This window comes from Tachyglossus aculeatus, chromosome 1 (assembly GCF_015852505.1).
Source record: "Tachyglossus aculeatus isolate mTacAcu1 chromosome 1, mTacAcu1.pri, whole genome shotgun sequence".
Taxonomy (NCBI): Eukaryota; Metazoa; Chordata; class Mammalia; order Monotremata; family Tachyglossidae; genus Tachyglossus; species Tachyglossus aculeatus.
This window is the reverse complement of record NC_052066.1, coordinates 3025493-3052410: the sequence shown is the minus strand read 5'-3', so window position 1 is coordinate 3052410 and position 26918 is coordinate 3025493. Positions and strand designations below refer to the sequence as shown.

The 26918-nt window shown below is 46.0% G+C and overlaps 1 protein-coding gene across 1 annotated transcript in view; it reads left to right on the top strand.

Annotated features, from left to right (window-relative positions):
• ESYT3 (extended synaptotagmin 3) overlaps positions 1-26918 on the top strand; it is a 149119-nt gene that overhangs the window by 14838 nt on the left and 107363 nt on the right. Inside the window, exon 2 of the mRNA XM_038752330.1 lies at positions 23543-23584. Coding sequence (XP_038608258.1) covers positions 23543-23584 — 42 coding nt within the window. The remainder of the gene's footprint in view (positions 1-23542; positions 23585-26918) is intronic.

Here is a 26918-nt window from a genome sequence, read left to right as displayed (position 1 = left end):
AAACAAAGCATATTAACAAATTAAAATAAATAGAATAAACATCTGCAAATAAACTAAATTCATTCATTTATTGTCGTATCGATTGAGCGCTTACTGTGTGCAGAGCACTGTACTAAGCGCTTGGGAAGTCCAAGTTGGCAACACATAGAGACGGTCCCTACCCGACAGCGGGCTCACAGTCTAGAAGGGGGGAGACGGAGAACAAAACAAAACATATTAACAAAATAAAATAAACATGTACAAATAAAATAAATTCATTCATTCATTCAATTGTATTTATTGAGCACTTACTGTGTGCAGAGCACTGTACTAAGCGCTTGGGAAGTACAAGTTGGTATCACATAGAGACGGTCCCCACCCAACAGTGGGCTCACAGTCTAGAAGGGGGAGACAGACAACAAAACAAAACATATTAACAAAATAAAATAGAGTAAACATGTACAAATAAAATAAATTCATTCATTCATTCAATCGTATTTATTAAGCGCTTACTGTGTGCAGAGCACTGTACTAAGCGCTTGGGAAGCGCAAGTTGGCAACACATAGAAACGGTCCCTACCCAACAGTGGGCTCACGGTCTAGAAGGGATGTAGACTATGAGCCCTACGTGGGACAACCTAACTACCTTGTATCTCCCCCAGCGCTTAGAACAGTGCTTGGCACATAGTAAGCGCTTAACAAACACCATTATTATTATTATTATCATTATTATGCAAGATAATCAGGTTGGAAATGATCCTTGTCCCCCATAAGGCTTACAGCCCTAATCTGCTTTGTACAGCAGAGGTAACTAAGGCACAGAGAAGTGAAGTGACTTACCCAAGGCCATACAGCAGACGAGTGGCACTGCTGGGGTTATTAATAATAACAATAATAATAATAATGATTCATTCATTCATTCAATCGTATTTATTGAGCGCTTACTGTGTGCAGAGCGCTGTACTAAGCGCTTGGGAAGTACAAGTCGGCAACCTATAGAGCCCCAACAACGGGCTCAAGGTCTAGAAGCGGGGGATGGACAACATAAAATATGTAGACAGGTGTCAAAATCGTCAGATCAAATAGAATTATAGCTATAATAGAATTATATTAAATATCATATCCTTCATTCATTCAAGCGTATTTATTGAGCACATCATGCTATATTATATATTGTATTAATATATAAATATTATATTAAATACTGATTATGGCATTTGATAAGCACTTACTATGTGCCAAGCACTGTTCTAAGTGCTGGGGGGGATTAGAACCCAGGCCCCGCCTCTTCCCATTAGGCCACCAGGCTGCAAAGGACAGTGCCTGACCTGATTAATCTTCTTTTGAAGAACCTTAATAATCCTTAATAATATATTATTATATATTATATAATAATATATTATTATAATAATCCTTAAGAATAATAATAATAATAATAATAATGGCATTTGTTAAGCGCTTACTATGTGCCACACACTGTTCTAAGCACTGGGGGAGATACAAGCTAATCAGGTTGTCCCACCTGGGGCTCACCGTCTTAATCCCCATTTTTCAGATGAGGTCACTGAGGCCCGGAGAAGTTAAGTGACTTGCCCAAGGTCACACAGCAGACAAGTGGAGGAGTCTGGATTAGAACCCATGTCCTCTGAACTCCCAAACTGGTGCTCTTTCCCCTAAGCCATTTTTATTATTATATTTTATTTTATTGTATTTTATTATACTCTGCCGCTTCTCCCTGTCTGGAATTTAATGTCTTCCCCTCTATATGCGATCATTGCTAACATTATTATTATCAAATTATTATCAAATGCTATCATTATTATTATTATATTGAAAGCTCCTGTGGGGCAGGGATCATGTCCAACAACTCTATTGTGTTTATTATTATTATTATTATTATTTTTAGACTGTGAGCCCACTGTTGGGTAGGGACTGTCTCTATATGTTGCCAACTTGTACTTCCCAAGCGCTTAGTACAGTGCTCTGCACACAGTAAGCGCTCAATAAATACGATTGATGATTATTATCATTATTATTATTATAAGTGCTTAGTACAGTGCTCTGCACACAGTAAGCGCTCAATAAATACGATTGATTGATTGATTGTACATAGTGAGAAGCAGCACGGCATTGTGGAGAAACCACAGCCCTGGGAGTCAGAAGGTCATGGGTTCTAATTCCGCCTCTGCCGCACGTCTGCTGTGTGACCTTGGGCAAGGCGTTTCACTTCTCTGGGCCTCAGTAACCTCACCTGTAAAATGGGGATTAAGACTGTGAGCCCCACGTGGGACAATCTGATCACCTTGTCTTCCCCTGCGCTTAGAACAGTGCTTTGCACATAGTAAGCGCTTAACGAATACCATCATTATTATTATTATTCCCTGGGCCTCAGTCACCTCATCTGTAAAATGGGGATCGAGACTGTGAGCCCCATGTGGGACAGGGACTGTGTCCAACCCAATTTATTCGTAGTCACCCCAGTGCTGAGTAGAAAGGCTGGCACATAGTAAGCACTTAACATAGACTACAATTATTATTATTATTATTATTCCCTGGGCCTCAGTCACCTCATCTGTAAAATGGGGATCGAGACTGTGAGCCCCATGTGGGACAGGGACTGTGTCCAACCCAATTTATTCAATCAATCAATCAATCAATCAATCATATTTATTGAGCGCTTACTGTGTGCCGAGCACTGTACTAAGCGCTTGGGAAGTCCAAGTTGGCAACACATAGAGGCGGTCCCTACCCAACAGTGGGCTCACAGTCTAGAAAGGGGAGACAGAGAACAAAACAAAACATATTAACAAAGTAAAATAAATAAAATAGATATGTACAAGTAAAATAAATAAATAAATAGAGGAATAAATACGTACAAACATATATACAGAGCGCTTACAGTGTGTGCAGAGCACTGGACTAAGCGTCTGGGAAAGTACAGATTGGAGTGGCTCAGTGGAAATTGCCCGGGCTTGATTCATATTCACCCCAGTGCTGAGTAGAAAGCCTGGCACATAGTAAGCACTTAACATATACTACAGTTATTATTATTATTATTATTATTATTATTATTATTATTATTATTATTATTATTATTATTCCCTGGGCCTCAGTCACCTCATCTGTAAAATGGGGATCGAGACTGTGAGCCCCATGTGGGACAGGGACTGTGTCCAAACCAATTTATTCGTAGTCACCCCAGTGCTTAGTAGAAAGCCTGGCACATAGTAAGCACTTAACATATACTACAATTGTTATTATTATTATTATTATTATTATTATTATTATTATTATTCCCTGGGCCTCAGTCACGTCATCTGTAAAATGGGGATCGAGACTGTGAGCCCCATGTGGGACAGGGGCTGTGTCCAACCCAATTTATTTGTAGTCACCCCAGTGCTGAGTAGAAAGCCTGGCACATAGTAAGCACTTAACATATACTATAACAATTATTATTATTATTCCCTGGGCCTCAGTCACCTCATCTGTAAAATGGGGATCGAGAGTGTGATCCCCATGTGGGACAGGGACTGTGTTCAACCCAATTTATTCGTAGTCACCCCAGTGCTTAGTAGAAAGCCGGGCACATAGTAAGCACTTAACATATACTACAATAATTATAATTACTATCAATCACATAATTGATAAGAATTAATAATTATAATATTACATATTAATATTATCACTACATGATAAAATATATAATATGATAATTATTATAATAGAATATTATAATTAATTACTGGTTATTAATAATTAATTATAATTGTTATTATATAGCACGGGGCTCCTACACCAGTAAGTAAAAATACCATTCAATCAATCATATTTATTGAGCGCTTACTGTGTGCAGAGCACTGTACTAAGCGCTTGGGAAGTCCAAGTTGGCAACATCTAGAGACGGTCCCTACCCAACAGTGGGCTCACAGTCTAGAAGGGGGAGACAGACAACAAAACCAAACGTACTAACAAAATAAAATAAATAGAATAGATATGTATAGGTAAAATAAATAAATATATAGGGTAATAAATATGTACAAACATATATACATATATACAGGTGCTGAAAAATACTTTTGTTTGATGGAAAATCAGGGGTGTTGGAGGGTGAGTGGGGGAGAGTCAGGGATGGAGAGGGGACAGTCAGGGGAGTGGGATTCATTCATTCATTCATTCAATCGTATTTATTGAGCGCTTACTGTGTGCAGAGCACTGTACTAAGCGCATCCATTCTGGGTCACTGAGGGAGAGTCAGGGATCAATGGTATTTATAGAGTGCTTATTACGTGCAGAGCAGTGCTTGGGAGAGGACAATATAACAGTGTAACAGTAAGAATAATAATAATTATGGTATTTGTTAAGCGCTTACTATGTGCCAGGCACATAGTTGAGAAGCAGTGTGGCTCAGTGAAAAGAGCCCGGGCTTTGGAGTCAGAAGTCATGGGTTCAAATCCCGGCTCCGCCACTTGTCAGCTGGGTGACTTTGGGCAAGTCACTTCACTTCTCTGGGCCTCAGTTCCCTCATCTGGAAAATGGGGATGAAAACTGTGAGCCCCCCGTGGGACAACCTGATCACCTTATAACCTCCCCAGCGCTTAGAACAGTGCTTTGCATATAGTAAGCGCTTAACAAATGCCATTATTATTATTATTATTATTATTATTTGCACAGAAGCAGCGTGGCTCAATGGAAAGAGCCCGGGCTTTGGAGTCAGAGGTCTTGGGTTCAAATCCCGGCTCCGCCAATTGTCAGCTGGGTGACTTTGGGAAAGTCACTTCACTACTCTGGGCCTCAGTTCCCTCATCTGTAAAATGGGGATTAATGTGAGCCCCCCATGGGACAACCTGATCACCTTGTAACCTCCCCAGCGCTTAGAACAGCGCTTTGCACATAGTAAGCGCTTAACAAATACCATTATTATTATTATTATTATTGTTATTATTATTATTATCATTACTATGTGCCAGGCACTGTATTAAGCACTGGGGTAGGTACAAGCCAATCAGGGTGGACACAGTCCCTTTCCCATGTGGGGCTCACAGTCTCCATCCCCATTTTACTAGCGGCGTGGCTCAGTGGAAAGAGCCCGGGCTTTGGAGTCCGAGGTCATGGGTTCAAATCCCGGCTCTGCCACTTGTCAGCTGTGGGACTTTAGGCAAGTCACTTCACTTCTCTGGGCCTCAGTTACCTCACCTGTAAAATGGGGATTAAGACCGTGAGCCCCCTGTGGGACAACCTGATCACCTTGTAACCTCCCCAAGCGCTTAGAACAGTGCTTTGCACATAGTAAGCGCTTAATAAATGCCATCATCATTATTATTATTATTATTATTTGCACAGAGGCAGCGTGGCTCAGTGGAAAGAGCACGGGCTTTGGAGTCAGAGGTCTTGGGTTCGAATTCCGACTCTACCACATGTCTGCTGTGTGACCTTGGGAAAGTCACTTCACTTCTCTGGGCCTCAGTTACCTCATCTGGAAAATGGGGATTGAAATTGTGAGCCCCCCCATGGGACAACCTGATCACCTTGTAACCTCCCCAGCACTTAGAACAGTGCTTTGTACATAGTAAGTGCTTAACAAATACTATTATTATTATTATTATTATTATTATTATTATGTGCCAGGCACTGTATTAAGCACTGGGGTAGGTACAAGCCAATCAGGTTGGACACAGTCCCTTTCCCATGTGGGGCTCACAGTCTCCATCCCCATTTTACTAGTGGCGTGGCTCAGTGGAAAGAGCCCGGGCTTTGGAGTCAAAGGTCATGGGTTCAAATCCCGGCTCCGCCAAGTGTCAACTGTGCGACTTTGGGCAAGTCACTTCACTTCTCTTCTCTCATCTCTACAATGGGGATGAAGACTGTGAGCCCCCCCGTGGGACAACCTGATCACTTCGTAATCTCCCCAGCGCTTAGAACAGAGCTTAGCACATAGTAAGCGCTTAATAAATGCCATTTTTAGAGAAGCAGTGTGGTTCAGTGGAAAGAGCCCAGGCTTTGGAGTCCGAGGTCATGGGTTCAAATCCCGGCTCTGCCACTTGTCAGCTGTGGGACTTTGGCCAAGTCACTTCACTTCTCTGGGCCTCAGTTCCCTCATCTGTCAAATGGGGATGAAGACCGTGAGCCCCCCGTGGGACAACCTGATCACTTTGTAACCTCTCCAGCGCTTAGAACAGTGCTTTGCACATAGTAAGCGCTTAATAAATGCCATTATTATTATTATTATTATTAACCCATGACCTCTGTCTCCCCCTTTTAGACTGTGAGCCCACTGTTGGGTAGGGACTGTCTTTCTATGTTGCCAACTTGGACTTCCCAAGTGCTTAGTACAGTGCTCTGCACACAGTAAGTGCTCAATAAATACAATTGATTGATTGATTGATTGATTGATTGATTGATTGATAACCGTCTGTCTCCCAGGCCTGGGATGTATCCACGCGGCAAGCTGCTTCTCTGATGGTCCGTCCCTGATCCCTGATCCGTCCCTTTATGTTGCCAACTTGGACTTCCCAAGCGCTTAGTCCAGTGCTCTGCACACAGTAAGCACTCAATAAATATGATTGATTGATGGCAGCGGTCAGTCAGGAGAACAGTCCGTCATCATCATCATCAATCGCATTTATTGAGTCAGTCTAGCGGGGCAGAGGCCGGGGGTGGACTGGCTTTGGGCCTGCCCCGTGGAGGGATTCCCTTTTCCTGGCATTCCCTCTGGATTTTCCTGCTTCCGAAGCCTTTCCCTCCGTGAGCTGGGGGAACCGGGCACGTCTGGACCCCCAAAGTCTGGACATCCACCGCCCCGTCCCCCAGCCTCTGACCCTTCAGCAATGGGGCATCCAGACTATCAATCAATCAATCAATCAATCAATCGTATTTATTGAGCGCTTACTGTGTGCAGAGCACTGGACTAAGCGCTTGGGAAGTCCAAGTTGGCAACATATAGAGACAGTCCCTACCCAACATCATCATCATCAATCGTATTTATTGAGCGCTTCCTGTGTGCAGAGCACTGGACTAAGCGCTTGGGAAGTCCAAGTTGGCAACATCTAGAGACGGTCCCTACCCAACAGTGGGCTCACAGTCTAAAAGGGGGAGACAGAGAACAAAACCAAACATACTAACAAAATGAAATAAATAGAATAGATATGTACAAGTAAAATCAATCAATCAATCAATCAGTCAATCGTATTTATTGAGCACTTACTGTGTGCAGAGCACTGTACTAAGTGCTTGGGAAGTACAAGTTGGCAACACATAGAGACAGTCCCTACCCAACAGTGGGCTCACAGTCTAAAAGGGGGAGACAGAGAACAAAACCAAACATACTAACAAAATGAAATAAATAGAATAGATATGTACAAGTAAAATAAATAAATAAATAGAGTAATAAATATGTACAAACATATATCCATATATACAGTTGCTGTGGGGAAGGGAAGGAGGTAAGATGGGGGGGATGGAGAGGGGGACGAAGGGGAGACTATCCCCCCGCCTCCTGGCAATCCAATCAATCAGTCAATCGTATTTATTGAGCGCTCACTGTGTGCAGAGCACTGGACTAAGCGCTTGGGAAGTCCAAGTTGGCAACATATAGAGACAGTCCCTACCCAACAGTGGGCTCACAGTCTAAAAGAGGAGGAAGGTCGGATGAGTAGCAGCGTGGCACAGTGGAATGAGCCCGGGCTTTGGAGTTAGAGGTCATGGGTTCAAATCCCGGCTCCGCCAATTGTCAGCTGGGTGACTTTGGGCAAGTCACTTCACTTCTCTGGGCCTCAGTTCCCTCATCTGGAAAATGGGGATTAAGACTGTGAGCCACCTGTGGGACAACCTGATCACCTTGTCACCTCCCCAGCGCTTAGAACAGTGCTTTGCACATAGTAAGTGCTTAATAAATGCCATTATTATTATTATTATTATTTGGGCAAGTCACTTCACTTCTCTGGGCCTCAGTTACGTCATCTGGAAAATGGGGATTAAGACTGTGAGCCCCCTGTGGGACAACCTGATCACCTTGTCACCTCCCCAGCGCTTAGAACAGTGCTTTGCACATAGTAAGTGCTTAATAAATGCAATTATTATTATTATTATTATTTGGGCAAGTCACTTCACTTCTCTGTGCCTCAGTTACCTCATCTGTAAAACGGGAATTAAGACTGTGAGCCCCCCGAGGGACAACCTGATCACCTTGTATCCTCCCCAGTGCTTAGAGCAGTGCTTTGCACATAGTAAGCGCTTCATAAATGCCATCATCATCATCATTATCCTAAAACCTCTTTAAGCACCTGTCTGATTCAGAGACTTACTCCGCCTCAACACCCGGGTGGTTTTTTTTGGTTTTAAGCGCTGCGGGGGGGATAAGAAATGATCAGGTTGTATATTATAATATAATAGTATGTGGTTTATTTAGTGGTACTTTCATTCATTCAATTAAATCGTATTTATTAAGCGCTTACTGTGTGCAGAGCACTGTACTAAGCGCTTGGACTTGTTAAACACTTACTATGTGCCGAGCACTGTTCTAAGCACTGGGGTAGATACACACTAATCAGTACTTCTAGACTGTGAGCCCGCTGTTGGGTAGGGACCGTCTCTATACGTTGCCAACTTGCACTTCCCAAGCGCTTAGTACAGTGGTCTGCACACAGTAAGCGCTCAATAAATACGATTGAATGAATGAATGAATGTGTAAAATACTATTCTATTTATTTTATTTGGTTAATATGTTTTGTTTTGTTGTCTGTCTCCCCCTTCTACACTGTGAGCCCACTGTTGGGTAGGGGCCGTCTCTGTATGTTGCCAACTTGTACTTCCCAAGCGCTTAGTACAGTGCTCTGCACACAGTAAGCGCTCAATAAATACGAATGAATGAATGAATGTGTAAAATACTTATTCTATTTATTTTATTTGGTTAATATGTTTTGTTTTGTTGTCTGTCTCCCCCTTCTAGACTGTGAGCCCGCTGTTGGGGAGGGACTGTCTCTATACATTGCCAACTTGTACTTCCCAAGCGCTTAGTATAGTGCTCCACACACAGTAAGCGCTCAATAAATACGATTGAATGAAGGAGTGAATGAATATGTTGCCAACGTGTACAACCCAAGCGCTTAGTATAGTGCTCTGCACACAGTAAGTGCTCAATAAATACAATTGAATGAATGAATGTGGGGCTCACAATTTTGATTCCCTTCTAGACTGTGAGCCCGTTGTTGGGTAGGGACCATCTCGATATGTTGCCTACTTGTACTTCCCAAGCGCTTAGTACAGTGCTCTGTACACAGGAATCACTCAATAAATACGATTGAATGAATGAATGAATTAGAGAAGCAGCGTGGCTCAGCGGAAAGAGCCCGGGTTTGGGAGTCAGAGGTCGTGGGTTCTAATCCCAGCTCCGCCACTGGTCAGCTTTGTGACTTTGGGCAAGTCACTTGACTTCTCTGTGCCTCAGTGACCTCATCTGTAACATGGGGATGAAGACTGTGAGCCCCACGTGGGACAACCTGATCACTTCGTATCCCCCCAGCGCTTAGTAAAGTGCTCAGCACATAGTAATCGCTTAACAAATGCCATTATTATTATTATTATCATTATTATTATTATTACCCCAGCACTTAGAACAGTTCTCATTCATTCATTCATTCATTCATTCAATCGTATTTATTGAGCACTTACTGTGTGCAGAGCACTGTACTAAGCGCTTGGGAAGTACAAGTTGGCAACATATAGAGATGATCCCTACCCAACAACGGGCTTACGGTCTAGAAAGGGGAGACAGACAATAAAACAAAACATGTGGACATGTGAGTTCAAATCCCGGCTCTACGAACTATCAGCTGTGTGACTTTGGGCAAGTCACTTCACTTCTCTGTGCCTCAGTTCCCTCATCTGTAAAATGGGGATTAAAACCGTGAGCCCCCCATGGGACAACTTGATCACCTTGTAACCTCCCCAGCACTTAGAACAGCGCTTTGCACATAGTAAGCTCTTAATAAATGCCATCATTATTATAGTAAGCGCTTAACAAATACCATCATCATTATTACTATTATTATTGTAGATGAGGGAACTGAGGCCCGGGGAAGTGAAGGGACTCACCCAAGTTCATACAGCAGACAAGTGGTAGAGCCAGGATTAGAACCCAGGGCCCTCTGACTCCGAGGCCCGCCGTTTCTCAAGTTCTTGTGGCGATCCTTCTGCCTTCCTGCTTACGGAACACCCGTTTTCATTCAGTCGTATTTATTGAGCGCTTACTGTGTGCAGAGCACTGTACTAAGCGCTTGGAAAGTACAAGTTTTAGGGGAATAACCCCGAGATCATAAGCCGGTGAGCAACCGGAAGGAAATGGGCAATCAATCAATCGTATTTATTGAGCACTTACTGTGTGCAGAGCACTGTACTAAGCGCTTGGGAAGTACAAGTTAGCGCTTGGGAAGTACAAGGATACAGCAAGGATACAGTGGGCAAGACTCAGGTTAGACAAGGGCATGAACTTCCCGGGAATTCCTCCTTCCCAGCCAGTGTTTGATCCCTGGGCTCTGAGATCCACAAAGAGGAAAAGCAGCATTGCATAGTTGCTAGAGCCCGGGCTTGGGATTCGGAAGGTCATGGGTTCTAGTCCCGGCTCCGCCACTTATCAGCTGTGTGACCTTGGGCAAGCCCCTTCACTTCTCTGTGCCTCAGTTCCCTCATCTGAAAAATGGGGATGGAGACTGTGAGCCCCACGGGGCACAGGGACTGTGTCCAACCTGATTTGCTTGTATAATAATTATGGCATTTGTTAAGCGCTTATTATTTAATCATATTTATTGAGCGCTTACTGTGTGCAGGGCACTGTACTAAGCGCTTGGGAAGTACATTGGAAAGAGCCCGGGCTTTGGAGTCAGAGGTCATGGGTTCAAACCCTGACTCTGCCAACTGCCAGCTGTGTGACTTTGGGCAAGTCACTTAACTTCTCTGTGCCTCAGTAACCTCATCTGTAAAATGGGGATTAACACTGTGAGCCCCCCGTGGGACAGCCTGATCACCTTGTAACCTCCCCAGCGCTTAGAACAGTGCTTTGCACATAGTAAGTGCTTAATAAATGCCATTATTATTATTATTATTATTATTACAGCTTGGTAACATATGGAGACGGTCCCTACCCAACAGTGGGCTCACAGTCTAGAAGGGGGAGACAGACAACAAAACAACACATATTAACAAAATAATAATAATAATGATGATGGTATTTGTTAAGCGCTTACTATGTGCAAAGCACTGTTCTAAGTGCTGCGGAGGTTACAAGGTGATCAGGTTGAACCACGGGGGACTCACAGTTTTTATCCCCATTTTACAGATGAGGGAACTGAGGCACAGAGAAGTGAAGTGACTTGCCCAAAGTCACACAGCTGACAGTTGGCGGAGCCGGGATTTGAACCCATGACCTCTGACTCCAAAGCCCGGGCTCTTTGCAGTGAGCCATGCTGCTTCTCCATAAAATAAATAGAATAGTATAAAATAAATAGAATAGTATAAAATAAATAGAATAGTATTACGTACCAAGCGCTGTTCAGGTTGTCCCATGTGGGGCTCACAGTCTTCGTCCCCATTTTACAGATGAGGGAACTGAGGCACGGAGAAGTGAAGAGGCTTGCCCAAGGTCACACAGTGGAGCTGGGATTAGAACCCACGTCCTCTGACTCCCAAACCCATGCTCTTTCCAATAAGCCATGCAACCCCAGCGTTTAGAAAAATGCCTGGCACGTAGTAAGCACTTAATAAATACCGTCATTATTATTATTATTATTTTAATGGCATTTATTAAGTGCTCACTATATGCAAAGCACTGTTTTAAGCGCTGGGGAGGTTACAAGGTGATCAGGTTGTCCCACGGCGGGGCTCACAGTCTTAATCCCCATTTTACAGACGAGGTCACTGAGGCCCAGAGAAGTGAAGTGACTTGCCCAAAGTCACCCGGCTGACAGTTGGCGGAGGCGGGATTTGAACCCATGACCTCTGACTCCAAAGCCCGGGCTCTTTCCACTGAGCCACGCTGCTTATTATTATATCCAGCGCTTAGAACAGTGCTTTGCACATAGTAAGCGCTTAATAAATGCCATTATTATTATTATTACAAAGGTTATCCAATCCAGCCCTTGCCTCCAATCAATCAATCAATCAATCAGCGGCATTTCCTGAGCCCGTAATCTGTTTCTGGACTGTGAGCCCATTTTTGGGTAGGGACCGTCTCTTTATGTTGCCAACTTGGACTTCCCCAGCGCTTAGTACAGTGCTCTGCACACAGTAAGCGCTCAATAAATACGATCGAATGAATGTATGAATGCAGAACCAATCAGTCAAGTTGGACACCGTCCCTGTCCCACGTGGGGCTCACAGTCTTCATCCCCATTTGACAGATGAGGGAACTGAGGCCCAGAGAAGTGGTGTGACTTTCCCAACCAAGATCACGCAGCAGATACCTAAGTATACGCACAGCACTGTACTGAGCGCTCGCAGAGGGAAGGGGCGGGTGGGAAGGGGCAGGAGGAAGAAGGAATGGGCTGGGAGGCCTGGAGTCCCACCTGGATAATGAGGAAGGGGCTGTTTCTCCTCCATCCCGCCCCGCTTTTAGGGCTGCGAGTTCCCGTGAGGATTTGGGAGTCAGACCGGTTTTCCTGGTGTGAATCAGCAGTGGCGCCGGCCGGCTGTGGGCGAGGAAAGGGAGCAGGCCATGATGCCGATCCCCAGAATTTCCCTTCCCGTCCACCCCAAAACCCGCCAGACCTCAGCTCTTCCTGCCTTCTCTGCCTCCTGAAACCACCTCCTCTGGGAGCCTTCCCTGATTAATCCCATTTATCCATGTCTTCACCTCCTCCCGGCGCCTTTCCAGATTAATCCCAAACCCCACTTCACTGCCTCCTGAAATCAGCTTCCCTGATTCACCCCAAACCCACTAGACCTCTGCTCTTCTGCCTTTGCCGCCTCCTGAAACCACCTCCTCCAGGAGTCTTCCCTGATTAATCCCCTCACCCCAAACCCCCCAGACCCCAGTTCTCCATGTCTTCACCTCCTCCCAGAGGCTTTCCAGATTAATCCCAAACCCCTCTTCACTGCCTCCTGAAATCACCTTCCCTGATTCACCCCAAACCCACTAGACCTCTGCTCTTCCCGCCTTTGCCGCCTCCTGAAACCACCTCCTCCAGGAGTCTTCCCTGATTAATCCCATCACCCCAAACCCTGCAGACCCCAGTTCTCCATGTCTTCACCTCCTCCCGGCGCCTTCCCAGATTAATCCCAAACCCCACTTCACTGCCTCCTGAAATCACCTTCCCTGATTCACCCCCAACCCACTAGACCTCAGCTCTTCCCGCCTCCGCCGCCTCCTGAAACCACCTCTTCCGGGAGCCTTCCCTGATTAATCCCATTTCTCCATGTCTTCACCTCCTCCCGGCGCCTTTCCAGATTAATCCCAAACCCCACTTCACTGTCTCCTGAAATCAGCTTCCCTGATTCACCCCAAACCCACTAGACCTCTGCTCTTCTGCCTTTGCCGCCTCCTGAAACCACCTCCTCCAGGAGTCTTCCCTGATTAATCCCCTCACCCCAAACCCCCCAGACCCCAGTTCTCCATGTCTTCACCTCCTCCCAGAGGCTTTCCAGATTAATCCCAAACCCCTCTTCACTGCCTCCTGAAATCACCTTCCCTGATTCACCCCAAACCCACTAGACCTCTGCTCTTCCCGCCTCCGCCGCCTCCTGAAGCCACCTCCTCCAGGAGTCTTCCCTGATTAATCCCATCACCCCAAACCCTGCAGACCCCAGTTCTCCATGTTTTCACCTCCTCCCGGCGCCTTCCCAGATTAATCCCAAACCGCACTTCACTGCCTCCTGAAATCACCTTCCCTGATTCAACCAAAACACACTAGACCTCAGCTCTTCCCGCCTCCGCCACCTCCTGAAACCACCTCCTCTGGGAGCCTTCCCTGATTAATCCCATCACCCCAAACCCTCCAGACCCCAGTTCTCCATGTCTTCACCTCCTCCCGGCACCCTTCCAGATTAATCCCAAACCCCACTTCACTGCCTCCTGAAATCACTTTCCCTGATTCACACCAAACCCACTAGACCTTAGCTCTTCCCGCCTCTGCCACCTCCTGAAACCACCTCCTCCAAGAGTCTTCCCTGATTAATCCCATCTCCCCAAACCTTCCAGACCCCATTTCTCCATGTCTTCACCTCCTCCCGGAGCCTTCCCAGATTAATCCCAAACCCCACTTCACTGCCTCCTGAAATCACCTTCCCTAATTCACCCCAAACCCATTAGACCTCAGCTCTTCCCGCCTTCGCCGCCTCCTGAAACCACCTCCTCCAGGAGTCTTCCCTGATTAATCCCATCACCCCAAACCTGCCAGACCCCAGTTCTCCATGTCTTCACCTCCTCCCGGCGCCTTCCCAGATTAATCCCAAACCCCACTTCACTGCCTCCTGAAATCACCTTCCCTGATTCACCCAAAACCCCCTAGACCTCAGCTCTTCCCACCTTCGCCGCCTCCTGAAACCACCTCTTCCGGGAGCCTTCCCTGATTAATCCCATCACCCCAAAACCTCCAGACCCCATTTCTCCATGTCTTCACCTCCTCCCGGAGCCTTCCCAGATTAATCCCAAACCCCACTTCACTGCCTCCTGAAATCACCTTCCCTGATTCACCCCAAACCCACTAGACCTCAGCTCTTCCCGCCTCCGCCGCCTCCTGAAACCACCTCCTCCAGGAGTCTTCACTGATTAATCCCATCACCCCAAACCCTCCAGACCCCAGTTCTCCATGTCTTCACCTCCTCCTGGCACTTTCCCAGATTAATCCCAAACCTCACTTCACTGCCTCCTGAAATCACTTTCCCTGATTCACCCCAAACCCACTAGACCTCAGCTCTTCCCACCTCTGCCGCCTCCTGAAATCACCTCCTCCGGGAGTTTTCCCTGATTAATCCCATCACCCCAAACCTGCCAGACCCCAGTTCTCCATGTCTTCACCTCCTCCCGGCGCCTTCCCAGATTAATCCCAAACCCCACTTCACTGCCTCCTGAAATCACCTTCCCTGATTCACCCAAAACCCACTAGACCTCAGCTCTTGCCACCTTCACCGCCCCCTGAAACCACCTCCTCCGGGAGTCTTCCCTGATTAATCCCATCACCCTAAACCCGCCAGACCAAGGCTCTCCATGTTTTCACCGCCTCCCGGAAACTTCCCAGATTAATCCCAAATGTCACTTCACTGTCTCCTGAAATCACCTTCCCTGATTCACCCCAAACCCACTAGACCTCAGCTCTTCCCGCCTTCACCACCTCCTGAAACCACCTCCTCCAGGAGCCTTCACTGATTAATCCCATCACCCCAAACCCTCCAGACCCCAGTTCTCCATGTCTTCACCTCCCCCCGGAGCCTTCCCAGATTAATCCCAAACCCCACTTCACTGCCTCCTGAAATCCCCTTCCCTGATTCACCCCAAAAACTGACAGACCTCAGCTCTTCCCGCCTTCACCGCCTCCTGAAACCACCTCCTCCAGGAGTCTTCCCTGATTAATCCCATCACCCCAAACCCGCCAGACCAAAGCTCTCCATGTTTTCACCTCCTCCCAGAGCCTTCCCAGGTTAATCCCAAACCCCACTTCACTGCCTCCTGAAATCACCTTCCCTGATTCACCCCAAACCCACTAGACCTCTGCTCTTCCCGCCTCCGCCGCCTCCTGAAACCACCTCCTCCAGGAGTCTTCCCTGATTAATCCCATCACCCCAAACCCTCCAGACCCCAGTTCTACATGTCTTCACTTCCTCCCGGAGCCTTCCCAGATTAATCCCAAACCCAACTTCACTGCCTCCTGAAATCACCTTCCCTAATTCACCCCAAACCCACTAGACCTCAGCTCTTCCCGCCTCCGCCGCCTCCTGAAACCACCTCTTCCGGGAGCCTTCCCTGATTAATCCCATTTCTCCATGTCTTCACCTCCTCCCGGCGCCTTTCCAGATTAATCCCAAACCCCACTTCACTGTCTCCTGAAATCAGCTTCCCTGATTCACCCCAAACCCACTAGACCTCTGCTCTTCTGCCTTTGCCGCCTCCTGAAACCACCTCCTCCAGGAGTCTTCCCTGATTAATCCCCTCACCCCAAACCCCCCAGACCCCAGTTCTCCATGTCTTCACCTCCTCCCAGAGGCTTTCCAGATTAATCCCAAACCCCTCTTCACTGCCTCCTGAAATCACCTTCCCTGATTCACCCCAAACCCACTAGACCTCTGCTCTTCCCGCCTCCGCCGCCTCCTGAAGCCACCTCCTCCAGGAGTCTTCCCTGATTAATCCCATCACCCCAAACCCTGCAGACCCCAGTTCTCCATGTTTTCACCTCCTCCCGGCGCCTTCCCAGATTAATCCCAAACCGCACTTCACTGCCTCCTGAAATCACCTTCCCTGATTCAACCAAAACACACTAGACCTCAGCTCTTCCCGCCTCCGCCACCTCCTGAAACCACCTCCTCTGGGAGCCTTCCCTGATTAATCCCATCACCCCAAACCCTCCAGACCCCAGTTCTCCATGTCTTCACCTCCTCCCGGCACCCTTCCAGATTAATCCCAAACCCCACTTCACTGCCTCCTGAAATCACTTTCCCTGATTCACACCAAACCCACTAGACCTTAGCTCTTCCCGCCTCTGCCACCTCCTGAAACCACCTCCTCCAAGAGTCTTCCCTGATTAATCCCATCTCCCCAAACCTTCCAGACCCCATTTCTCCATGTCTTCACCTCCTCCCGGAGCCTTCCCAGATTAATCCCAAACCCCACTTCACTGCCTCCTGAAATCACCTTCCCTAATTCACCCCAAACCCATTAGACCTCAGCTCTTCCCGCCTTCGCCGCCTCCTGAAACCACCTCCTCCAGGAGTCTTCCCTGATTAATCCCATCACCCCAAACCTGCCAGACCCCAGTTCTCCATGTCTTCACCTCCTCCCGGCGCCTTCCCAGATTAATCCCAAACCCCACTTCACTGCCTCCTGAAATCACCTTCCCTGATTCACCCAAAACCCCCTAGACCTCAGCTCTTCCCACCTTCGCCGCCTCCTGAAACCACCTCTTCCGGGAGCCTTCCCTGATTAATCCCATCACCCCAAAACCTCCAGACCCCATTTCTCCATGTCTTCACCTCCTCCCGGAGCCTTCCCAGATTAATCCCAAACCCCACTTCACTGCCTCCTGAAATCACCTTCCCTGATTCACCCCAAACCCACTAGACCTCAGCTCTTCCCGCCTCCGCCGCCTCCTGAAACCACCTCCTCCAGGAGTCTTCACTGATTAATCCCATCACCCCAAACCCTCCAGACCCCAGTTCTCCATGTCTTCACCTCCTCCTGGCACTTTCCCAGATTAATCCCAAACCTCACTTCACTGCCTCCTGAAATCACTTTCCCTGATTCACCCCAAACCCACTAGACCTCAGCTCTTCCCACCTCTGCCGCCTCCTGAAATCACCTCCTCCGGGAGTTTTCCCTGATTAATCCCATCACCCCAAACCTTCCAGACCCCAGTTCTCCATGTCTTCACCTCCTCCCGGAGCCTTCCCAGATTAATCCCAAACCCCACTTCACTGCCTCCTGAAATCACCTTCCCTGATTCACCTCAAACCCACTAGACCTTAACTCTTCCCGCCTTCACCGCCTCCTGAGCCCACTGTTGGGTAGGGACTGTCTCTATATGTTGCCAATTTGTACTTCCCAAGCGCTTAGTACAGTGCTCTGCACATAGTAAGCGCTCAATAAATACGATTGATGATAATAATAGTAATAATTCTGGTACTTGTTAAGCGCTACGTACCCAGCACCGTTCTAAGCGTTGGGATAGATACAAGTTAATCAGGTTGGATACAGTCCCTATCATTCATTCAATCAATCAATCAATCAATCAATCGTATTTATTGAGCACTTACTATGTGCAGAGCACTGTACTAAGCGCTTGGGAAGTACAAGTTAGCAACATATAGAGGCGGTCCCTACCCAACAGCAGGCTCACAGTCTAGTCCTACATGGAGCTCACAGTCTCAATCCCCATTTTCCAGAGGAGGGAACTGAGGCCCAGAGAAGTGAAGTGACTCGCCCAAGGTCACAGAGCAGATACATGGTGGAGGCAGGATTAGAACCCAGGTCCTTCTGAATGCCAGGCCAGTGCTCTGTCCACGCAGCCACTTTGAAACCACCTCCTCCAGGGGCCTTCCCTGATTAAACCAACACCCCAAACCTGTCAGATGACTGTACTGAGTGCCGACTGTGTTCCTGGCTCTGTGCTGAGGGCCTACTAGGTGCACGGAACTGCATAGAGCATATAATATAATAATAACGATGGCATTTATTAAGCGCTTACTATGTGCAAAGCACTGTTCTAAGCGCTAGGGAGGTTACAAAGTGATCAGTTTGTCCCACGTGGGGCTCACAGTCTTCATCCCCATTTTACAGATGAGGGAACTGAGGCTCAGAGAAGTGAAGTGACTTGCCCAAAGTCACACAGCTGGCAGTTGGCGGGGCCGGGATTGGAACCCATGACCTCTGACTCCAAAGCCCGGGCTCTTTTCCACTGAGCCACGCTGCTTCTCGTGTACGGTACTGTACTGAGCGTCTGCTGGATATACTGGGCATCTCCTGCATATGGAGAGGTTGAGAGCGCTGTACTAAGCGCTTAGTACAGTGCTCTGCACACAGTAAGCGCTCAATAAATATGATGGAATGAAAGTTGAGAGGATATGGTAGATCTTGGGCCCGGGAGTCAGAAGCAGCGTGGCTCAGTGGAAGGAGCCCGGACTTTGGAGTCAGAGGTCATGGGTTCGAATCCCGACTCCACCACATCTCTGTCATGTGACCTTGGGCAAGTCACTTAACTTCTCTGAGCCTCAGTTACCTCATCTGTAAAATGGGGATTAAGACTGTGAGCCCCACGTGGGACAACTTAATCACCTTGTATCCCCCCCAGCGCTTAGAACAGTGCTTTGCACAGAGCAAGCGCTTAACAAATGCCATCATCATCATCATCATTGGAAGGAGCCCGGACTTTGGAGTCAGAGGTCATGGGTTCAAATCCCGGCTCCTCCAATTGTCAGCTGTGTGACCTTGGGCAAGTCACTTAACTTCTCTGGGCCTCAGTTACCTCAACTGTAAAATGGGGATGAAGACTGTGAGCCCCCCGTGGGACAACCTGATCACCTTGTAACCTCCCCAGCGCTTAGAACAGTGCTTTACACATAGTAAGCGCTTAATCAACGCCATCTTTATTATTATTAGAAGGTCAGGGGTTCTAATCCTGACTCCACCACTTGTCTGCTGTGTGTGACCTTGGGCCAGTCACTTCACTTCTCTGGGCCCGTTACCTCAACTGTAAAATGGGGATGAAGACTGTGAGCTCCCTGTGGGACAACCTGATCACCTTGTAGCCTCCCCAGTGCTTAGAACAGTGCTTGGCACGTAGTAAGCGCTTAACAAATGCCATCATTATTGTTATTAGAAGGTCAGGGGTTCTAATCCTGACTCCACCACTTGTCTGCTGTGTGTGACCTTGGGCCAGTCACTTGACTTCTCTGGGCCTCATCTTTAAAGTGGGGATTGAGACTGTGAGTTCACGTGGGGCAGGGACTGTGCCCAACTCGATTTGCTTGTATCCTCCCCAGGGCTTAGTACAGTGCCTTGCATATAGTAAGCGCTTAACAAATACCGTTATTATTATTATTATTGTTATTATTATTATTATTATCATGCTCTGCACACAGTAAGCGCTCAATAAATACGATTGAATGAATGAATGAATGACAGTTGGCAGAGCCGGGATTTGAACCCCTGACCTCTGACTCCAAAGCCTGGGTTCGAATCCCTAATCCCGCCTCCTCCGCTTGCCCTTGGTGAAGTCACCTCACTTCCCTGTGCCTCAGTTCCCTCATCTGTAAAATGGGGATGAAGACTGTGAGCCCCCCGTGGGCCAACCTGATCACCTTGTATCTACCCCAGCGCTTAGAACAGTGCCTGGCACATAGTAAGCGCTTAAGAAATCCCATCATTATTAATTTCCCTCTCGGTTCTGGGGAGGACAGAGGGAGGAGGAGACCCTGCTTATGAGAAGCAGCGTGGCTCAGTGGAAAGGGACCGGGCTTTGGAGTCAGCGGTCCTGGGTTCAAATCCCGGCTCCGCCAATTGTCAGCTGGGTGACTTTGGGCGAGTCACTTCACTTCTAAAGGGCCTCAGTTCCCTCATCTGTAAAATGGAGATCAATCAATCAATCAATCATATTTATTGAGTGCTTACTGTGTGCAGAGCACTGTACTAAGCGCTTGGGAAGTACAAGTTGGCAACACATAGAGACAGTCTCTACCCAACAGTGGGCTCACTGTGAGCCCCCCGTGGGACAACCTGATCACCTCGTAGCCTCCCCAGCGCTTAGAACAGTGCTTTGCACATAGTAAGCGCTTAATAAATGCTATTATTATTATTATTATTATTATTATTATTATTACATCTAGTTGCCAGCCCACTAGGAGTAGCCAGTTTCCTGGGGCTGCTCACACACACACACAAAAACAAAAAAAACCCACCCACCCACCCATAAACACACAAATACACACACAAATACACACAAACACACAAATAAACCCACAAATACACACACAAACACATATACACACCCACTCACTCACACACTCACTCTCTCTAGACTGTGAGCTCGTCGTCGTGGACGGGGAATGCCACTGTTTATTCCTGAATTGTATTTTCCCAAGCGCTTAGTACAGCGCTCTGCACCCAGTAAGCGCTCAATACAATTGAATGGCTGAATGAATCGTACACACAAACTCTGACCCACCTGCACACACCCACACACAGACACGCACCCGCACTCCCGTCACACACACATTTTCGTGTGATAATAATAACAGTTGTGGGATTTGTTAAGTGCTCACTTTGTGCCAGGCACTGTACTAGATGCTGGGGTGGAGACAACCGAATCAGGTTGGACACAGTCTCAATCCCCATTTCACAGATGAGGGAACTGAGGCACAGAGAAGTGAAGCGACTTGCCCGAGGTCACACAGCAGACAAGTGGAGGAGTCAGGATTAAAATCCAGGCCCTTTTGACTCCCAAGCACTGACTAGGCCGCGCTACTTCTCTGTACGTAGTAGTAGTAGTAATAATAATAATAATAATAATAATAATAATAATAATAATGTGCCGAGCATGGTCCTAAGCACTGCAATAATAATAATAATTATGGTATTTGTTCAGCGCTTACTATGTGCCAAGCACTGTTCTAAGCGCTGGAGTAGATACAAGGTGATCAGGTTGTCCCATGGGGGGCTCACAGTCTTCATCCTCATTTTACAGATGAGGTAACTGAGGTGCAGAGAATATTAACAATAATAATAATAATGGCATTTATTAAGCACTTACTATGTGCCAAGCACTGTTCTAAGCGCTGGGGAAGTTACAAGGTGATCAGGTTGTCCCACGGGGGGCTCACAGTCTTCATCCCCATTTTCCAGATGAGGGAACTGAGGCACAGGGAAGTGAAGTGACTTGCCCAAAGTCACACAGCTGACAAGTGGCGGAGCCGGGATTCGAACCCATGACCTCTGATTCCAGAGCTCGGGCTCTTTCCACTGAGCCACGCTGTAAGCGCTTAACAAATACTATTCATTCATTCATTCAATCGTATTTATTCATTCATTCATTCAATCGTATTTATTGAGCGCTTACTGTGTGCAAAGCACTGGACTAAGCACTTGGGACGTAGAAGTTGGCAACATATAGAGACGGTCCCTACCCAACAGTGGGCTCACAGTCTAGAAGTTTATTGAGCACTTACTGTGTGCAGAGCACTGTACTAAGCGCTTGGGAAGTACAAGTCGGCAACATCTAGAGACGGTCCCTACCCGGCAGTGGGCTCACAGTCTAGAAGGGGGAGACAGACAACAAAACCAAACATATTAACAAAATAAAATAAGTAGAATAAATATGTACAAGTAAAATAAATAAATAGAGTAATAAATGCGTACAAACATATATACATATATACAGGTGCTGTGGGGAGGGGAAGGAGGTAAGGTGGGGGGATGGGGATGGGGAGGAGGGGGAATACTACTATTATTATTATTATTATCATTATTATTGTTATTATTATCATTATGAGGAGTTCTGTTTTGGACATGTTGAGTTTGAGGTGGCGACAGAACATCCGAGGAGAGATGTCCTGAAGGCAGGAGGAAATGAGAGACTGCGGAGAGAAAGAGAGATCAAGGCTGGAGAGGGAGATTTGGGAATCCTCCGCATAGAAATGCCATGATTAGATAGATGATAGATAGATAGATGGATGGATGGATGGATGGATGGATGGATGGATGGATGGATGGATGGATAGGTAGGTAGATAGATAGATAGATAGATAGATAGATAGATAGATAGATAGATAGATAGATAGATAGATAGATAGATATAGATGGATGGATAGATATAGATAGATAGATAGATAGATAGATAGATGATAGATGATAGATAGATAAAGATATAGATAGATGATGATAGATAGATAAGATATAGATAGATAGATGATAGATAGATAGATAGATAGATAGATATAAAATCTATCTATCTATATAGATAGATAGATATAAAATCTAACTATATAGATAGATATAGATATAGATATCTAGAAATATAGATATATAGATATATGTCTATAATATCTATATTAGAGAGATGATAGATAGATAGATAGATGATAGATAGATAGATAGATAGATATAAAATCTATCTATATATCTAGATATATAGATATGTCTATAATATCTATATTATAGATAGAGATAGATAGATAGATAGATAGATAGATAGATAGATAGATGTCTATAATATCTATATTATAGATAGATAGATAGATATAGATGATGATAGATAGATAGATAAAATCTATCTAGATATAGATCGATATCTGTCTATGTCTATATCTATATCTAGATATCTATATCTATCTAGGTATAGATATAGATATCTAGATATATAGGTATATATCTAGATATCTATATCTATACCTAGATATATATACTTATTTACTCCCAGGGCTTCAACTCCCATCTCTACTATATAGGTATATATCTAGATATCTATATAGTAGAGATGGGAGTTGAAGCCCTGGGAGTAAATAAGTTTTCCAAGAGAGTGGGTGGAACCATGGCCTAGTGGGTAGAGCCAAGGTCTGGGCATCTGAAGGTCATGGGTTCTAATCCCAGTTCCACCACTTGTCAGCTGCATGACCTTGGGAAAGTCACTTCTCTTCTCTGGGCCTCAGTTGCCTCATCTGTCAAATGGGGATGGAGACTGTGAGCCCCACGGGGGCTGTGTCCAACGCGATTTCCTTGTATTCCCCCCCAGCGCTTAGTACAGTGCCCGGCACATAGTAAGTGCTTAACGAGTACCACAATCATTATTGGGGGAAGTTTCGGTAGGGCCTGCTCACGGCGCGGCAGTTTTCTGGGACGAGGAGATCTGACCCTCCACCTTCTCTGTGTCTTGTCCAGATCCACTTCCCAGACATGGAGCGAGTCGAGTGGGTCAACAAGGTGAGATGAATGTGTCTGTTTATCGTTGTATTGCCCTCTCCGAAGCGCTTAGTACAGTGCTCTGCACACAGTAAGCGCTCAATAAATATGACTGAATGAATGAATGAATGCATTCTCTCTAAGCTGTCAGCTCATTGTGGGCAGGGAATGTGTGTGTTTATTGTTGCATTGTCCTCTCCCAAGCGCTTAGTACAGTGCTCTGCACACAGTAAGCGCTCAATAAATATGATTGAATGAATGAATGAATGCATTCTCTCTAAGCTGTCAGCTCATTGTGGGCAGGGAATGTGTCTGTTTATTGTTGTATTGTTGTATTGTCCTCTCCCAAGCGTTTAGTACAGTGCTCTGCACACAGTAAGCACTCAATAAACATGATTGAATGAATGAATGAATGCATTCTCTCTAAACTGTCAGCTCATTGTGGGCAGGGAATGTGTGTGTTTATTGTTGTATTGTCCTCTCCCAAGCGCTTAGTACAGTGCTCTGCACACAGTAAGCGCTCAATAAATATGATTGAATGAATGAATGAATGCATTCTCTCTAAGCTGTCAGCTAATTGTGGGCAGGGAATGTGTCTGTTTATTGTTGTATTGTTGTATTGTCCTCTCCCAAGCGTTTAGTACAGTGCTCTGCACACAGTAAGCACTCAATAAACATGATTGAATGAATGAATGAATGCATTCTCTCTAAACTGTCAGCTCATTGTGGACAGGGAATGTGTCTGTTGATTGTTGTATTGTCCTCTCCCAAGCGCTTAGTACAGTGCTCTGCACACAGTAAGCACTCAATAAATATGATTGAATGAATGAATGAATGAATTCTCTCTAAATTGTAAGCTCATTGTGGGCAGGGAATGTGTGTGTTTATTGTGGTATTGTCCTCTCCCAAGCGCTTAGTACAGTGCTCTACACACAGTAAGTGCTCAATAAATATAATTGAATGAGTGAAAGAATTCTCTCTAAACTGTAAGCTCATTGTGGGCAGGGAATGTGTGTGTTTATTGTTGTATTGTCCTCTCCCAAGCGCTTAGTACAGTGCTCTGCACACAGTAAGCGCTCAATAAATATGATTGAATGAATGAATGAATGCATTCTCTCTAAACTGTCAGCTCATTGTGGGCAGGGAATGTGTCTGTTGATTGTTGTATTGTCCTCTCCCAAGCGCTTAGTACAGTGCTCTGCACACAGTAAGCGCTCAATAAATATAATTAAATGAGTGAATGAATTCTCTCTACACTGTAAGCTCATTGTGGACAGGGAATGTGTCTGTTGATTGTTGTATTGTCCTCTCCCAAGCGCTTAGTACAGTGCTCTGCACACAGTAAGCGCTCAATAAATATGATTGAATGAATGAATGAATGAATTCTCTCTAAATTGTAAGCTCATTGTGGGCAGGGAATGTGTGTGTTTATTGTGGTATTGTCCTCTCCCAAGCGCTTAGTACAGTGCTCTGCACACAGTAAGCGCTCAATAAATATGATTGAATGAATGAATGAATGCATTCTCTCTAAACTGTCAGCTCCTTATGGGCAGGGAATGTGTCTGTTTATTGTTGTATTGTCCTCTCCCAAGCGCTTAGTACAGTGCTCTGTACACAGTAAGCGCTCAATAAATATAATTGAATGAGTGAATGAATTCTCTCTAAACTGTAAGCTCATTGTGGGCAGGGAATGTGTCTGTTGATTGTTGTATTGTCCTCTCCCAAGCGCTTAGTACAGTGCTCTGCACACAGTAAGCGCTCAATAAATATGATTGAATGAATGAATGAATGAATGCATTCTCTCTAAACTGTCAGCTCATTGTGGCCAGGGAATGTGTGTGTTTATTGTTGTATTGTCCTCTCCCAAGCGCTTAGTACAGTGCTCTGCACACAGTAAGCGCTCAATAAATATGATTGAATGAATGAATGAATGAATGAATTCTCTCTAAATTGTAAGCTCATTGTGGGCCGGGATTGTGTGTGTTTATTGTAGTATTGTCCTTTCATTCATTCATTCATTCATTCATTCAATCGTATTTATTGAGCACTTACAGTGTGCAGAGCACTGTACTAAGTGCTTGGGAAGTACAAGTTGGCAACATATAGAGACGGTCCCTACCCAGTAGTGGGCTCACAGTCTAGCAGGGGGAGACAGACAACAAAACAAAACATATTAACAAAATAAAATAAATAGAATAAATATGTAGTTAGTACAGTGCTCTGCACACAGTAAGTGCTCAATAAATACAATTGAATGAATGAGGGCCCGGAGCACTGTGGGGTGGGGGCTGTCTCTACATGTTGCCAACTTGTACTTCCCAAGCGCTTAGTACAGTGCTCTGCACACAGTAAGCACTCAATAAATACGATTGATTGATTGATTGATTGGGGGGAGAAGGATGGAGGGATGGGGCAGTTGTGGGGGGCTTCTTGAAGTATGCGAGGGGGCTGAGGGGGCTTTGGGACTTGTCCCAGAAAATAATAATAATGATAATTTTGATATTTGTTAAGCGCTTACTAATGTGCAAAGCACTGCTCTAATAATAATAATAATAATGGCATTTATTAAGTGCTTAAGCAGTTAGTACAATGCTCTGCACACAGTAAGCGCTCAATAAATACAATTGAATGAATACTATGTGCAAAGCACTGTTCTAAGCGCTGGGGAGTTCACAAGGTGATCAGGTTGCCCCACGGGGGGCTCACAGTTTTAGTCCCCATTTTCCAGACAAGGGAACTGAGGCCCAGAGAAGTAAAGTAACTTGCCCAACATCACCCAGCTGAAGAGTGGCAGAGCCGGGATTTGAAGCAGAAGCAGCGTGGCTCAGTGGAAAGAGCCCGGGCTTTGGAGTCAGAGGTCATGGGTTCGAATCCTGGCTCTGCCACATGTCTGCTGTGTGACCTTAGGCAAGTCACTTCACTTCTCTGAGCCTCAGTTACCTCATCTGGAAGATGGGGATTAAAACGGTGAGCCCCACGTGGGACAACCTCATCACCTTGTATCCCCCCCAGCGCTTAGAGCAGTGCTTTGCACATAGTAAGTGCTTATATTTTGGGAAAGCAGCGTGGATCAGTGGAAAGAGCCCGGGCTTTGGAGTCAGAGGTCATGGGTTCAAATCCCGGCTCCGCCACTTGTCAGCTGTGTGACTTTGGGCAAGTCACTTCACTTCTCTGCACCTCAGTTCCCTCAGCTGTGAAATGGGGATTATGAATGGTGAGCCCCCCATTGGACAACCTGATCACCTGGTATCCTCCCCAGCGCTTAGAACAGTGCTTTGCACATAGTAAGTGCTTAACCAATACCAAAATTATTATTATTATCCCCATTCATCCCCATTATTATTATCATTATTAT